The sequence below is a fragment of the Globicephala melas genome, chromosome 6, assembly GCF_963455315.2.
Source record: "Globicephala melas chromosome 6, mGloMel1.2, whole genome shotgun sequence".
NCBI lineage: Eukaryota > Metazoa > Chordata > Mammalia > Artiodactyla > Delphinidae > Globicephala > Globicephala melas.
This window is the reverse complement of record NC_083319.1, coordinates 44970127-44985878: the sequence shown is the minus strand read 5'-3', so window position 1 is coordinate 44985878 and position 15752 is coordinate 44970127. Positions and strand designations below refer to the sequence as shown.

Here is a 15752-nt window from a genome sequence, read left to right as displayed (position 1 = left end):
CATGGCTCACAGGCGCAGCCACTACGCAGCATGTGGGATCTTCCCAGACTGGGGCACGAACCTGTGTCCCGTGCATCAGCAGGCGGACTCTCAACCACTGCGCCACCAGGGAAGCCCTCCCAGGAAGCTTTTATGATTTACATTCTAAGCTTAAGATTTAGGAAAGAGACAGCATTTGCTTGAGTTGGTGATTCAGTTGATAACTTCCTCTGTTATAATCAATAATAATGACAAATGGAATTTCTAGATGTATTTCAGCCTGGCTGAGAATCTACCACACCCACTCTCTTTCTCCCTCTCTCTACAACACACAGAAAATGATCCCAACAGTAATGAGAAACAAAGAATCCAACAAATTAAATAGCGTGGCCAAAGGAAAATTTAAACACAAATTAGTGGTATGAATATTAAGTGCCCCAGCAAATGTAAAAATATTCCTATCATAGATGTCATGTGAAAATACAAAAGCCAAAATATTAGAAAAAAATTTTCCCTGAGTAATTCTACCTTTTATAGTCTTAGGTCTTCTATTTACATAAATGTTGAAAACTTTGTTATAACGATTTTCTTGATGATTCTTCTAAAAAGAATCCTCTCTTTTAAAATTATTATGCTGAGTTTTGTCAGACTTTTAGTCTCCTTCTTTAAAAAATCTTTTCTATTTGAATTTCAGATATAGTGGAAGTGCTATTTACTCAACCAAACATTGAACTGAACCAACAGGTGAGATTGCTTATGCAGAAGCCATTTAACCCACCTACCTTGCTCTCCTGGTACAGCTTATGTGTGTGTAAAATCCTGTCTTGGTGTCTTGGAACTCACCTTTTCCCATTTATTATTTTTCATAAAACTTTTAATCAAAATACAACAAGCACATAGTTAAAAAATTATGATTAAAGTCCAAATTGCATAAAGCCCCCAATTCCTGCCATACTCCTCCTCGTATATCACTTTCAGCTTTTAGTGCTTTCCTCTTACCTTCATGTTACTAAGGAATATGCTTGTGGAGCTGTCTAATAATTCATCATCTTCATAAAGTATTTTGGTATCCTATCTGGTAGGTGAAGGTTTACGCTTGTCAACCGCCCAGCTGTCATCTTCCAGCACCCAGCGCCCAATCTTTCCTCCTCCGGTCCTCCTAATGTTTCATACATAGCATAGTTTTTGCTTATATTACTATATAATGCTTATGGTATTATGGCTATTTAAATATCATTCACTGCTTGTGTAACTTTTTTGTTTCTGTATTTATTGACTTTTATTTAGTGCTTTTTTTTTTTTGGTATTTCACAAAGACCTCGACACTGTTTTATACTCTCTTGATATACTTTTCTAAATTGTATAAGATAATTGCTTTCTTTCTTTTCTTCCTGGAATCATACTGAAGCCTTCCATCTTCATTCTCTGATTGGAGCAACTTGGTCTCTAGTGCCCTTTGCTGTCTTCCTGGGAAACGCTTCACCTCTCTCCTGTATTGTGTCCTCACTTTTCTGGATCCTCTGTCTTCCATTTGTTGAACAATACCTTCAAGTAAATTCCTGAGAAAGGGGAGCTTGGGCTTGACTATTTGGCTGATAGAATTCTGGGTTGAAAATGACTTCCCTCAGAATTTTACAGGCATGGCTCCATGGTATTCTAGTTTCCAGGGTTGCTTTTGAGAGGTTTGATGCCTTTTTGAGTCCCATTCTTTGTGTATTAACTGCTTTTTCCCTTTTTTATTTGGCCGTGCTGCGAGGCTTATAGGATCTTGGTTCCCTGACCAGGGATTGAACCCAGGCCCCTGGGCCCTCAGCAGTGAAAGTGCAGAGTCCTAACCACTGGGCGGCCAGGAAATTCCCTGCGTTTTCTCATGATTAGAATTTTACTCTATCCATGGTATTCCAAACTTTCACAATGATGTGCTTTTAGAATGGGTCTTTGCCTGAAAATGGTAGTGAACTCTTTCAGCCTGGAAAAATATCTTGTATTATTTCTTATATATTTTTATCTGTTTCCTTTGCTCTTTGGTTCTCGAATGCCCATTAGTAGGCTCTCAGATTGAGCCTCTAATTTTCTTAGTTTTCCTCAGAGGTTTTCTCATCTTTGTGTTTGATTTTGGTCGCCTTTTTAATTCCCCAGAGCATTGTATTAGATCTCTGTTGCTGTGTGACAAATTGCCACGTATTTAGCAACTTAAAATATACCCATTTACCTTATGCTTTCTGTAGGTGAGAATTCTGGGTGGCGTAGCTGGGTTTCCTGCTCAGGGTCTCACAAGTGGGAATCAAGGTATTGGCTGGAGTGGGGTTCTCATGTGGAGCTCGAGTCCTATTCCAAGTTCATTCATGTTGCTGGGAGAATTGTGTTCCTTGCACCTATGGTACTGAGGCCCTCAACTTTTAGAGACCACCCCTCCTGATGGACAGTTCACAACATGGCTGTTTGCTTTCTTCCTCAAGGCCAGCAGGAGATTGTGTTGCTGGTGCTATGCCTTTCCTTATAAGGGCCCACCTGACTAGGTCAGGTCCACCCAGGGTAAACATCAACTGATTAGAAAATATGGGCATGATATCCTGTTATATTCACCGGTCTCACCCACTCTCAAGGGGAGGAAATTATACAGGGAGGTGTATCCCAGGGGGCAGGGAGCTTGAGGGCTGTCTTAGAATTCTTTCTACCATAAGCTCCTCCTTTTACTCTTATTTTTACTTTTACATAGCATCTTTTTGTCATTTCCTAACATAATGTCATATTATATCTCTGATATATTAATTATATACATATTTTAAAACATTTTCTGCTATTCACTACACTGTGTCTTTTTCCTCTGAAATCCATTAGCTTTGTTTTGATCTTTCTTTGGATATTGGAGGCTGTCCTCAAATATACAGTACCTTTGTCTGTCCATTCATGTTTGAGTGTGACTGAAAGCACTGTGTGCTTGTGGGGCTTATTGACTGGTGGTTTCCTCCGTAGGGTGAAGTGGTGAGGTCCTGGATGTTCTGCTGGCTTATACCCAGATGCCAGTTAAAATATTCCCTTCCTCCCCCGCATTGGGACTGTTCAGCTCTCCCAGAAAAGTATTCTCCAGCCTCCTCCCTGGGCGTAGATGCTAGACTGTACACACTGGGGCACTGGGGTAGGTAAAGGCATCTGGGAGAGGGGTCTTACTGCTCAGTTTGCAGGTTTTTCAGCTAGCCCCCTGCTTTTAGTTCCTAGCCTAATTGCCACCTTCTCTTGTGCCTGCAAGTTCCATGAGCTTGGAAGCTATCTGGTTAATTTCTCAACAGGGTAATTCTACCATGTGTACTGGGTCATCTGGCAGCAGGGAGAAAGGAAGGTGATCTGGGGTTCTGGGGTTCTAATTACTCCGGAGAAACACTTTCACCCAGTACTCTTGGTTTCACTCCCATGCCTCATTCCTGCTCTCGTGTCTCCAGGCATCTCCAGTTCCTAATTCATGCTGGTTTCTGCGGAGACAAATCTGCTTGTTTCCTCCTGGCGTCTCCCTCTGCAGGCATCTGCACTTCCACTTGTGCACTTCCACTTCTCCTCTTCCATCCCATTCCCTTTCCCCAAATGACTCACCTCTCATCTTTTGAGTCTCCTTTCCCTCTTTGGAATTTTATATGATTTTATAACTTCGTTCTCATTTTAGATTTACTTAGGTTAGAGTAAACCTAAATTCATGCACGGTTTCAATCCACACTCTCTTTTTAAAATGCTGCTTTCTCTTGTTATATCACCATAGAACAAGTTGGGAGACACAGCTTTGCATGCTGCTGCCTGGAAGGGTTATGCAGATATTGTCCAGTTGCTTCTGGCAAAAGGTAAAGTGTGCTTAGTTTTTCTGGTCTTTGCTTACCCTGAAAAATAGGCTACGTCCACTTTTACCACTTGAAATAGTAGGGAAAACAATAGGATTCTTATTTTAAAACTGGAATTGTGGTCTCTACTCTGTCTGCATCACGGAGTTGTTATCATAAGATAAAATTGAGGTGATTTGTGTAAGCTTTTAATTTTAACTCAAAAGCTTGGTAAGCTTTAAAATCACATATATTACCCTCAGTAAGAATTTATTGTACATTTCTGCAGGATTAAAGGGCCTCAGAAAGAAGGTGTGTGTGTGTGTGTGTGTGTGTGTGCATGCGCACACATGTGCATGCACACATACAGAGGAGAGCTCTCTAAGAAAGCTGTATGGGTGAAGTTGCTGAGGCCCCTGTTCTCACAGGAAAGCTTGATAGATAAGAAGGAATGCTGTGGCTGCGATGTCCTGCTTTGAGCTGAGCAGATGCTAGATGTACAGAAAACAAGAAGATACGTTGATTCCCTGTTTTTACACAAGTCAGAAGCAGCAGTGAAATTATGGACTCACCATCCATTCATCTGTTTGTCCCACAAATATTAGTTAACCCTTATAGAAGGCCAGGGATATCACCCCGTACTGCACCCTGGTCTAGAAGGCTGTAATATAGGATGCTTGAATCCCCAGCCTACATGTCACATGGATGCAGTATCATTAGGGATCCTTGGAGCAATGTTGTGGGTTATATGAGAGGAAATGTTTTTGATTTAAAGGATGTTGATGATGTAAACTCCAGGTGCAAAAGATCAGACACCTTGAGGACCACTGTAGTGCCCCCCAGAGGTATGCCAACATCTGCACTGTCTGCTATGGCAGCCACTAACCACACGTGCTACTGAGCCCTTGAAAGGAGGCTAGTCTGAATTGAGATGTGCTGTAAGTGTAAGATGAATACCAGATTTTGAATACTTAGTAGAAACAAAACGAGTGAAGTAGCACAGTAATTTTCATATTGGTTACATGATGAAGTGATAACACTTTGGATATACTGGGTGAAACGAAATATATTCTTAAAATGAATTTCACATTTTGAAAACGTAGCCACTAGAAAAATTTAAATTACGTCTATGGCTCACATAATTTTCTTCTGGGCAGCGCTGGTTGAGAGGGACACAGGAAATGGTTGAGTTTCTTCTCTAGCATCCTGTCTCTGAACATTTCCCATCCTGACAGAAATCATGTATGTGAGTTCTCAAGTGTAAAGTAAGGTATGATCAGTCACAGAACTATGAACCTGCAGGATGTTTGACCTGTAGTACAGCGAGAGAATGAGGTTTTCCCTATAACGCCAGCTGTGGATATCTAAATCTGTTCATGAGAGATTTTCACACATGGTCACCGTATTCCTAATTAAACATACTATTCTTTTCTTGACAGTATTTTTGTGCCTTTGAGTTTTAGGACATTTATATTTTGTTTACTGACGAGGATGTGGTTGTAGAGAAAATGGCACTCTCAAACACTGTGGCAGAGAGTGTAAATTGGTAAGCCTTCTTGGCAGGCAGTCTAACAGTAGCTAGCAGAATGAAAACATACATATCGTTACATTTCAGCACCACTTCTAGGAAACCATCCTTCAGAAATGCATATAAACAAAGATGTTGTTCAAGGAGGTTCACGGCAGCATTGTTTGTGATAATGAAAATTAGGAAAAGCCTAAACACCCCTCAATAGAGGAGTGGTTAAATAAATTTTGGAATACCCACAAAATGGAATAATTATAAATATTTAAATAGATTGGGTTATAAGTATGTGTACTACTAAGGAATGAATACGATAATATATTATTAAGTTAAAAAAATCAAAACTGGTGGTTACCAGGGAGGAGAGGGAGGGAAAGGGGTAAGATAGGGGTAGGGGATTAAGAGGTACAAACTACTGTGTATAAAATAAATAAGCTACAAGGATACATGGTACAACACAGGGAATATAGCCAATATTTTGTGACAATTATAAATGAAATATAACCTTTGAAAATTGTGAACCCCTATGTTATATACCTGAAACTTATAAATATTGTACATCAACTAAAAAAAAGGAAAATATCATTGGCAAAAAAAAAATCAAATTACAGACTAATACATGGAGTATGATTTTGTGTATATGTCCACATATGTCTGTGAATGCATTCTTGCACATAAGGGAGATGGGAACTGATGCCCACTTGTTGGGAATGGTCACCTCTGGGGAAGGTAGAAGATGGGGAAGGAAGGGGTTAGTTGCAGGCTGAAATGAGACATAAGCTTTTGTTCAGCATACATCTGTATTTTTGAATCTTTGACAATGAGAAAGATTTATGAATTCTGATGTAATTTATCACATAATAAAGACAAGGAAAAAAGGGAGTAGAAGATGGGCTGTGGGAACAATGGATTGCCTCTAGATTTTAGTGTTACTAATTCTGCTAATAAGCATGAGAGTATACTTAAGATAAATATTAATCTCCTCAAGCTCAACTTACATGGTCTTTTCTAAAGACCTTCTTGAAAAGAAGAGGCAAAGGGTGTATTGAATTTAATCTCCAAAAACTCGTGCCAAGGCACGTTGAGTCTAACTGATTTACTGTCCACAGGGACAGTCAACTCCTCACTGAAAAGTTCACATGCAATTCTATAGGGACTCGAAAGGAAGGCTATATTTTAATTGTGTATAATTATTACAGGTGCAGCAATAAGCTCCCTGATTAAAGCTGCCAAATATGTTATTACTGTTTTGAGAAAGTTTTACTGTTTGGAAAGAGCCTAGTTAGGGGCCAGAATGGTTCTCTAGTTAGTTCTGCCAAAAGTGATTAGTTTTGATGGAAAGAGGATTGGCTGCTATATAATTAACACTACTGTTTGTTATATAAGAAAGTTGTTAAGAGAGTAAATCCTAAGAGTTCTCATTACAAGGAAAAAAAAATTTTATATTCTTTTAATTTTGTATCTATATGGGATGATGGATGTTTACTAAACTTACTGTGATAATCATTTCATGATGTTCGTAAGTCAAATCATTATCTGTACACCTTAAACTTATACAGTGTTGTGTGTCAATTATATCTCAATATAACTGGAAGAAAGAAAAGAAAAAGAGAAAAAAGAAACTAAAAAAAAAAAAAAAGGTTTGGCTGCTACTATAGAGTCTTCAAAACACCTAATTTACTTTCTTGTGTTGGGGAAGGTGCTAGAACAGACTTAAGAAACAATGAGAAGAAGCTGGCCCTGGACATGGCTACTAATGCTGCCTGTGCATCTCTCCTGAAAAAGAAACAGGGAACAGGTACTTGATTTTAATCCTTCTTCCTCCTGATGCCATCATGACTAAGAGTTATCGATTTAATATTAGGGAAGATTTTTTCTTGGTAAATTCTTCAGGTGATTCTGAAGTTAGATTTTACATCCTTGGTCTGAATCAGAACTTCAACATGGAAGAATACCTTTATGCAAACAAATTTGAAGAGACATCGATTTTTTGCTATGATTAGTATGTTTCTTTTATTCCTTGCAATCAAGTTCTAATTACTTTGCTTTCCATTACAGTCCTTATCAGAGAACCATTGTTTCCATATTCTCATTTCAGATTTGTTTTTATGAGTGGTTATCACTAAATATTTTTTAATTATGCATTCAAGAGCTTTATGATTATATTTTGTTTCTATTTTAAATGAGGGTATCAAAATTATTTGTAATCAAAATTTTGTAATCAAAATTATTCTAGACTTTGTAAATGTATCGGTATCTCTTCACAGTTCTATGCGTGGTTTTTTAAAGATAAGAGTGTATATTCTTTTTTTAAAAATTAATTTATTTTTGGCTGTGTTGGGTCTTTGTTGCTGCGCACAAGCTTTCTCTAGTTGCGGCGAGTGGGGGCTGCTCTTCGTTGCGGTGCACGGGCTTCTCATTGCGGTGGCTTCTCTTGTTGTGGAGCACGGGCTCTAGATGCGTGGGCTTCAGTAGTTGTGGTACAGAGGCTCAGTAGCTGGTGGCTCGCGGGCTGTAGAGCGCAGGCTCAGTAGTTGTGGCGCACGGGCTTCATTGCTCCGCGGCATGTGGGATCTTCCCAGACCGGGGATCGAACCCGTGTCCCCTGCATTGGCAGGTGGATTCTTAACCACTGCGCCACCAGGGAAGTCTGAAGATAGAGTGTATATTCTTAAAGATAATATCTATTGATGTAGGAGAAGAGGTTTGAAAAGTTCACATGCAATTCTATAAAAATGAAGAGTTTGTGTGGTGGTTTTGAAAAGGTGTTAAAGGAAATAGAGGTGTTAAACACATTTGCACTGTTCGTGATTACTATTCAGAGATTGGCTGTTGATTAGACTTCTCAGTATATAGCCTGCTGAATGTGCTCCCCTAGATTCATTCTAACATGGTGATTCCAGAAAGGAGTACTGGGAGTGGCGGGGTGTGAACTCTGCCACCTCTCCTCTGCCACCTCTCCTCTGTCCCTCTTTCATTTATCATCAGTCTCCTGGCCCATGAGAAACCCAGAGAGGTAGAAAAAAAGAAAGGTGGAAGATGCTTGGTTGGAGGGAACATTTGATCTCTTTTTTCTCACTTCTCAAGCCTTATTCTACTTAATTATCTCCTGTTTGGCACTTTAATTCCACTTTGAAGTATAAGCCTGTAATGGATATATTTTTACTGCCGTTTTCTAGAAAGGAACTAGTATAATGGAGGATTCACCTTCTGCAAGTCTTTGCATTGCTACTCATCATTCTGGACTCTTTTAGTATCGCTTTAGAGTCTGAAGTTTAGACTGGTTCATGTTGGTGGAGAATCACCAAGACACCTTTTTAGAAATTTCCATTATAGAGGCTAAGTGCATGTGTTTTCATTTTATCCTTAGGGTATTATTATTTTCAGAGTTCTCCAACTTGGGTAATGAGATGCTCATTTCTGTTTCTATCATTTGAATCAAATTCCCATTAATGTTTGAACCCTTGGAAAACTTATTTCTCCCTCAGGTATCCCTTGATTTATGAGAAGAGTCAATATTATGCTGTCCCATATTCCATTTCTAGCATAAGCAGCAAAGTATATCAGTCCCCTGGTTTCCTGCTTTAGTCAATTAAAGAAAGCAAACAGCCCCCCTCTCTTTGTGGCTTACCAAGGGAACTTCCCAGAATCATCTTCCTTACCTATCATCAAATTCCCATCATAATTCTCACAAATCCATTGTTCCGTTTGTCCCTTATTTCAGATAAGTGTTTGTTCCAGATTCTTATTTAACCTCAGTTCAGGTATAATGTAAACTATTAAGCAGTTAGGGACTTCTTAATTATTTAAGCCATGAATGTTTGCTGGCAGAGCAAGTCTTTCTTTAAAGTAATTACTCATGCATAGATGTGTATAGGGTCTACCAAATGAGTGAGAAAGTGTTTACCAGCTGAGTGGTGCTCCCTAGCTACATTTTGACTGAGAAGCCGTATTTGCAGCCATGTGGTTGAAACACTTTTACTTGAGGTGGACCTCTCACGCCCTGCTGCCTTGGTTGGGTCAGGAAGAAGGACTATGACCTAATTTCCTTTCTCTGCCACTGACTTCCTGCCGCTATATGGGCACCTCCAAAACATCCTGACTGAGGAGTAAGGTTTCTTATGAGCTAACGGTTATCAGGGTCTCATGCACACTATGAGTTTGATGGTGACAGACAATGAAAATATCACACCTGCTCAGACCCCAGAGAGCTACACCCAGAAGCCTCCACATGAACAACTGGAGCTGGAAGAGGCAGGTGGCAAACTTTTCTCTTTTTCTCCTCATTTTTCTGTAGTCTTTGTAGAAAAGGGCAGGGACGTTGGTGTTCTGTTTCTCTGTTTACTCCAAGTTTCTTTAGTTTACCTTCCTAAATTTGTGCTCTACTGATTTCAGTAATGAGGTAATTAATCTTGGGGCCTGGCACACAGAGCCAAGAAATGAATCTTCGTATTTCATTTTTCATGTTACCTTTTTCTCTGTTTTCTTTTTCTTCATTTGCCCAATTATCCAGTTTAAAAAATTTTAATTTGTATTTTGATCCTCGTTGGAATGAGAGTTTGAATATTTGGCCATATAGCAAATTGCCAGCATGAGCTCTAAGCCAGAGGAGGTATATTCTGACATCGTGGTCCACTTTTAAAAGCACATCTTGAGGGCTTCCCTGGTGGCGCAGTGGTTGAGGGTCCGCCTGCCGATGCAGGGGACGTGGGTTCATGCCCCGGTCCGGGAAGATCCCACATGCCGCGGAGCGGCTGAGCCCGTGAGCCATGGCCGCTGAGCCTGCGCGTCCGGGGCCTGTGCTCCGCAGCCGGAGAGGCCACAACGGTGAGAGGCCCGCGTACAGCAAAAAAACAAACAAACAAACAACAACCAAAAAAAAAACAAAAAAAACCACCACATCTTGAATTTCTTATAAGGACAAAATAATTTACATGTTACAGTTACCATGAAGGGTAACTTTAGGATATAGGGTGGGGTCAAGGCATACTTGAGGATTGAACCTTTCAGTTCTTTTTCCAATTTTTAAAAACTAGGGTATAATTTACATTAAGTAAAGTACATAAATCTTAAGTGTACATCTTGATGATTTTTTTTTTTACTGTGCTTACACTTTTTTTTAAATTCATTAACCTGATTTAATCCACAATGAAATTAACCTTTTTTTCCGGCCGTGCCACACGGCATGCAGGATCTTAGTTCCCCAACCAGGGATTGAACCTGGGCCCCCTGCAGTGGAAGTGCAGGGTCCTAACCACTAGACCGCCAGGGGATTCCCACTGTGCTTAAACTTATTAACCATAACCCAGATGATAGAGGACATTTCCCACACAACAGAAGCCTCCCTCAGAATCCTCTCCTTCTCTCACCATAGATTAGTTTTGCCTGTTTTCAAACTTGATATAAATGGAATCAAACAGTGTGTGCTTTTTGGTGTCTAACTTCTTTCACGTAACACGTCTATGAGATTTTACATGTTATTGTGTTTATCCCTCCACCGTTTGTTTATTTATTTGTTTGTTTGTCTATCTAAGTTCTGGTGCTTTGGAACATGTAAATCCAGGGCAGTGAGAATGAGAAAAAATATGGAAGTGAGGTAGGGGAGGCTGAGAAGCACTGCTAGGGGATACATTACCATGATAGTCATGCCCCAAGACGGGCTATGAAGATACCGCTAATTATCAGCACTTGGCCATATGAGAAGTTTCCAGAGAAACTGTGCCTCAGAGCAGTCCACAGAAGGAAGGAAGGAGAAGTTTATTTGCCTGGCTCTCACTTTATTTGGTCAGAATTTGCACCGTGGCCAGTCATCTTCCTCTTGCTTAAAGCAAAGTGCCAAAGTAACCATTGAAGGACAAGGAATATCTCCAATATTGAAAAACACAGGTTTGTAGTAGCAAAGTAGAAAGGGGAAGAGCTTTGCTATTTGTCTTTTTGTCTTTAGCTTAAAAGGCTACTTTTACCAAGTTCATGGCCAGTCCTGAAGTTTGTGGGTGTGTATGGAACAGAACAAAATACCTTCCTCCCAGGTCTCCAGAACTCCTCTTAAGGAGAATGGAGAAGAGTACAGTCAACCCGGAGACTTCTAATAGTTTGGAAGCTGAAGTCGTTGAAGGCCACCTCTGTTCTGCGTAAAGCCACTTGTTCTTTTACCTTTCTTTCTCTCTTGTATAAGATAAATCGGTTTCTATATCCCTGCCCTCTCCCCTGCCCCTTCCTTTTTTTTTCAATAATCATTTTTCTAAACCTATGAAGACTTAAAAAAAACTACAGTATCATCAAACGTCTTGTGATGGTCTAAATTTACCATTTTCTCTTACATGTTTTTTATTCTTTGCTTATTTATTTATGTTTTTTTAAGTAGGGTCCAAACTGATAGCTATGTCTCTTGTTTCTTTGTTTTTCAATTAATGTTTCCTTTCCCTCTCCTTTTCCTCTTTGTTTAGCCTTGCAGTTTATTTGTTAAAGAAACTGGACCAATTTCCCTGAATTTCCCAGTGTAGACATTGCATGCATGCATTCCCATGGTGTTGTCATGCTCCTCTGTCCTCTGTATTTTTGTCAATTGGTGTTACATCTAGAGGTTTGATTAGATTTGGATTCTATCTATCATCTATCGATCTATCTATCTACCTATGTATCTATCTATCTATCTTAGGGATAGAGGGAAGAATACTTCATAAAGAAAATTGTGTTCTTCTATCAGAGGCGCATAGTATCTGTTTGTCACTTGTCCTGCAATGTTAGCATCCATAGATCATTGTCTAGATTCATTATTTCACTAATGGTTGCAAAATGGTGATATTCTAATTTTGTCACTCCTTTCTTGGTTATTAGTTGGAACATTCTATAAAGAAAAATTTCCCCTTATCAACTCTTTGGTTACTCGAGCAGTAGTTTGTATATCAGGGGCAGAATAAAGCCTTGATTTTTATTTACCTTTTAAGAGTTTTCAAAATAACCTGCTGGTTCCCTGTTATTTTTCGAAGGGGGCCAATGAATTCTCTTTGGTGTGTGTTGAAATATTTGCTGTGTTTTAATCCAGCATAGTTTCCTTACTGGTAGCCTATCTTTGGCTAGTGGAGGCCTCTTCTGGTTGGATCCTGAGCCCTTTTAAAATGATGCTGTCTTTGCTAGGATCCTTGTTTTATGGCATAACAAGAGGTTTCAGGTCTCTCTTTTACAGTTTCTTCCCCAGACTTGGAATCAGTCATATCTCCAATGAGCATGGGCTTATAGTATTTAGAGACCATGTTCTGGGTGCTATATATAACATACATTTATTGAGCTCTAACAATGTGCTTATACTGCATTTCAGTTTTCCCCTTAAAACTATACCTCGTGTAACCTGTTGCTATAGGAATTTGACGAGACAGTTTGAATTTGACTGGACAGGTGAACAGTTAAAGATCAGATGTCTTCCTTTTGAACTCTGTTTAAGGTTGACTTAACATTTGATGGGGTTCAGCTCTTTCTATTTTAAAACTTTTATTTTTCAATTCAGTTTCTTTTGCTTCTGAGTATACTTTATCAATGTTTTCTAAAATGAAACTGAAGCTTTTGTGTTTTCATTCTCTTTCTTTTTCTTTTCCTTTTCCCCCCCTCATTAGTTATCTTTCTACCCAGTGACCTTGCCCTCAGGTAAGGCCACAGGTTGTCGACTGACTGAAGCCACCTGTGCACTTGTCATTGGGAAAGGAGGTTGGATGCACAGTTGTCAGGGTGGACGGGCTTCTGGTGTGTTCCACATTGGTCATGGTGCATGTGGCTGTCGTATTTTGTTTAAGATAGACTAATGGTACCTCAGCACCATGTGCTTTACTTTTCTGCATGTCTAGGTAACATGCAGACATATGTATTTGTCAGCCTCTGTGGCAACAGAAACTAATCAGTTAGACTGGAAAGCAAAAGTAGAAAAATATCCTTGGAGAAAATACAACCCGTAGGTCTGAGGGAAGATTACAGTGTTTTGAATTGTCAGGAGCTTTGAAAGTAAAAACAAAATCTGAGCCATTTGTAATTTCTCTGTTTTGCTTTTCCCCCATTCCTTTTAGATGCAGTCCGAACATTAAGCAATGCCGAGGACTATCTTGATGATGAAGACTCAGATTAATTCCTTTCCAGAGCTTTGAGATCTAAAACTTGTGTTGCTTTTGCCATTTCAAAACCTTGTCTTTGCCAGAAGAGTGTTGGTAACTGTAAAAAAAGAAAAAAAAAGTCTATATGAACGTGGCAGTATTGCACTGTTTGAATAAAACATGTAAATGAATAGGTCTCACCTTCAGTTTGCCAATAAGTGACTGGATATTTTGCTGTATAAAGTACATTTTTGTTCACCAGAGTAGAACAAGAAGAGATTATTTCTATTTATCAAGCTTAAAAGAATTTTAAGAAATTTTTTCTTTAAAAAAAATCGGGATTTTTTTTTTTAAAGTTCTTTACCTCAAGGATTGAGATATTTTGAATGGATTTTTCAAGGGGGGAATGCTTATTATAATAATAAACTGAAAGACTTAATAGAAAATCGTCAGCTATTCTGACAAAAATAAACATTTTAAGAGACTTTATTTCCTTTGTTTTGTGGTATCACTCTTTGCTGGTAAATAAATAAAGCTTTTTATATTTATATTTAGGTAAAGACTGATTTGATTTTTTAAATAACATTTTGTATTATTAGCACAGAAGAATCATAGTAGCCAAATTTTCTTTCTTTCTTTCTTTTTTTTTTTTCTGGATACAGTGTATTTTGTTGATGGTACATGACAAAGTAGGGCTCCCTAAGCCCCTCCCCTTCTTTAGGGGGTCTGGGATGGAAATCGTGTGGAGGTCGGGAGATTCTCAGTGTCTTGGGGGATCCAGTTGGCATAGTAGCCAAACTTCTGTTCAGCCTTCTATATCTGCTTTGATTAAAGTGAAGACAACAGTCATTGAGGAGATACATTTCTAATAAAATATATAAACTTTAATAATTATGAGACTTTCAATTTTCTCTCCAATGTTGGCCTTAATATGAAGAAACCCAGCAACTCATTAAAGTTTGCTTAAGGTTTAAAAGATTAAAAAATTGATTTCCTTATTATGGAAGCTGCTATAATTTTTCATAGTGGAGTAGCGTTCAGTTTTTCACTTTGGTGACAATTATTTTCTCTAAACATGGCTCTACCTCGTAATGATCTGGATTCTTTTGCTAAAACATCAGTTTAACATTGCAGGGAGCCTTCTGTACTACTGAAGTGACACTTCATTTGAGATTCTAATCTTGTATCACTGCAGTGATGATATTAGAAATGACACAGCCATTGGCATTTGCCCGGATTCCAGGCCCCAGACCCAGAAGTATATTTTGCAAGAAGCCTTTGATGCTAATTTCAAAAACACACATTGATGAAGAGAAGAAAATGTCTGAAGAAGGAAGTGGGTTAGCTCAGGAAATGAATAACTGCCTTTAGAGGAGTTTCCTCTGTCTGTGACTTTGGCTTTTCTCTCTGTGGGTGCTTTGAGAAAGGATACCCTGAGAAGCCTGGTAGAGGTCTATCAAATACCCCAAATACATTTTAGTAGAAGGACATCTGTACAAGTAGTAACAGCGAAAGATGAGCACAAAATCTAAAATTAGTATTTTATTTTCAAAACAAATGTGTAAATTTTAATTAAACATTTTTATTGCTTCATAAGCATAAACTTGAATATATGAAATTCTCATTGAAATTCTGTTCCCACAGAACCTTTTAAGGATTTGTTTTTTAAAATAGGGCTTGTGCCTTAACAAAAAGCTTTTGGAAATCTCTCACTTTTTACTCTTGTATACTTTGGACCGGGGGTAATCAGGATAGATGCCAACTAAACACTCAATTTTTTTTTTTTTTTCAATTACGTGGGCCTCTCACTGTTGCGGCCTCTCCCGTTGCGGAGCACAGGCTCCGGACGTGCAGGCTCAGCGGCCATGGCTCACGGGCCCAGCCGCTCCGCGGCATGTGGGATCTTCCCGGACCGGGGCACGAACCCGTGTTCCCTGCATCGGCAGGCGGACTCTCAACCACTGCGCCACCAGGGAAGCCCCACTCAATTTTTTTTAACATCAGTAGAGAGAACACAGTTTGTAGGAATATAGATAATTTTTATGAAAGTACTACGTGCTTGTTGTAGACTTATAATGTATTTGAGGAAAAGAAGCCTCACTGTCATTGCTTTTAACATTATCAAAACTAAGAGAATTCTAGAAAGTTGGCCAACTATGTATAGTTTTTTTGGCAGTGGAGGGTAGACTTAGGTATATGCACAGTTTTTTTGGTTGAAACAGCACAATGCATTTGGCTGTGGTTGAAACTCCATGGGAAAATTTACTTTGCTGCTTGTTTATTCAGTCTAGCTTATCTGAGCTTTTGCAGAGATTGTTTAATGCTGAACTCAGCAAAAAAATTCAGTTCCAGGAACTTGCCACC

General features: G+C 39.1%; 1 protein-coding gene across 3 annotated transcripts in view; it reads left to right on the top strand.

Moving 5' to 3' along the window:
• OSTF1 (osteoclast stimulating factor 1) overlaps positions 1-15161 on the top strand; it is a 50277-nt gene extending 35116 nt beyond the window's left edge. For 2 of the 3 annotated variants that reach the window (XM_060300837.2, XM_070045739.1), the window contains 5 exons: positions 674-723; positions 3731-3809; positions 7010-7108; positions 12921-12951; positions 13365-15161. In XM_060300837.2, the coding sequence (XP_060156820.1) occupies positions 674-723; positions 3731-3809; positions 7010-7108; positions 12921-12951; positions 13365-13404 (299 nt within the window). In that variant the 3' untranslated portion in view covers positions 13405-15161. The remainder of the gene's footprint in view (positions 1-673; positions 724-3730; positions 3810-7009; positions 7109-12920; positions 12952-13364) is intronic. The other variant, XM_030876986.3, reaches the window with a different exon arrangement.
• The last annotated feature ends 591 nt before the right edge of the window (positions 15162-15752 follow it).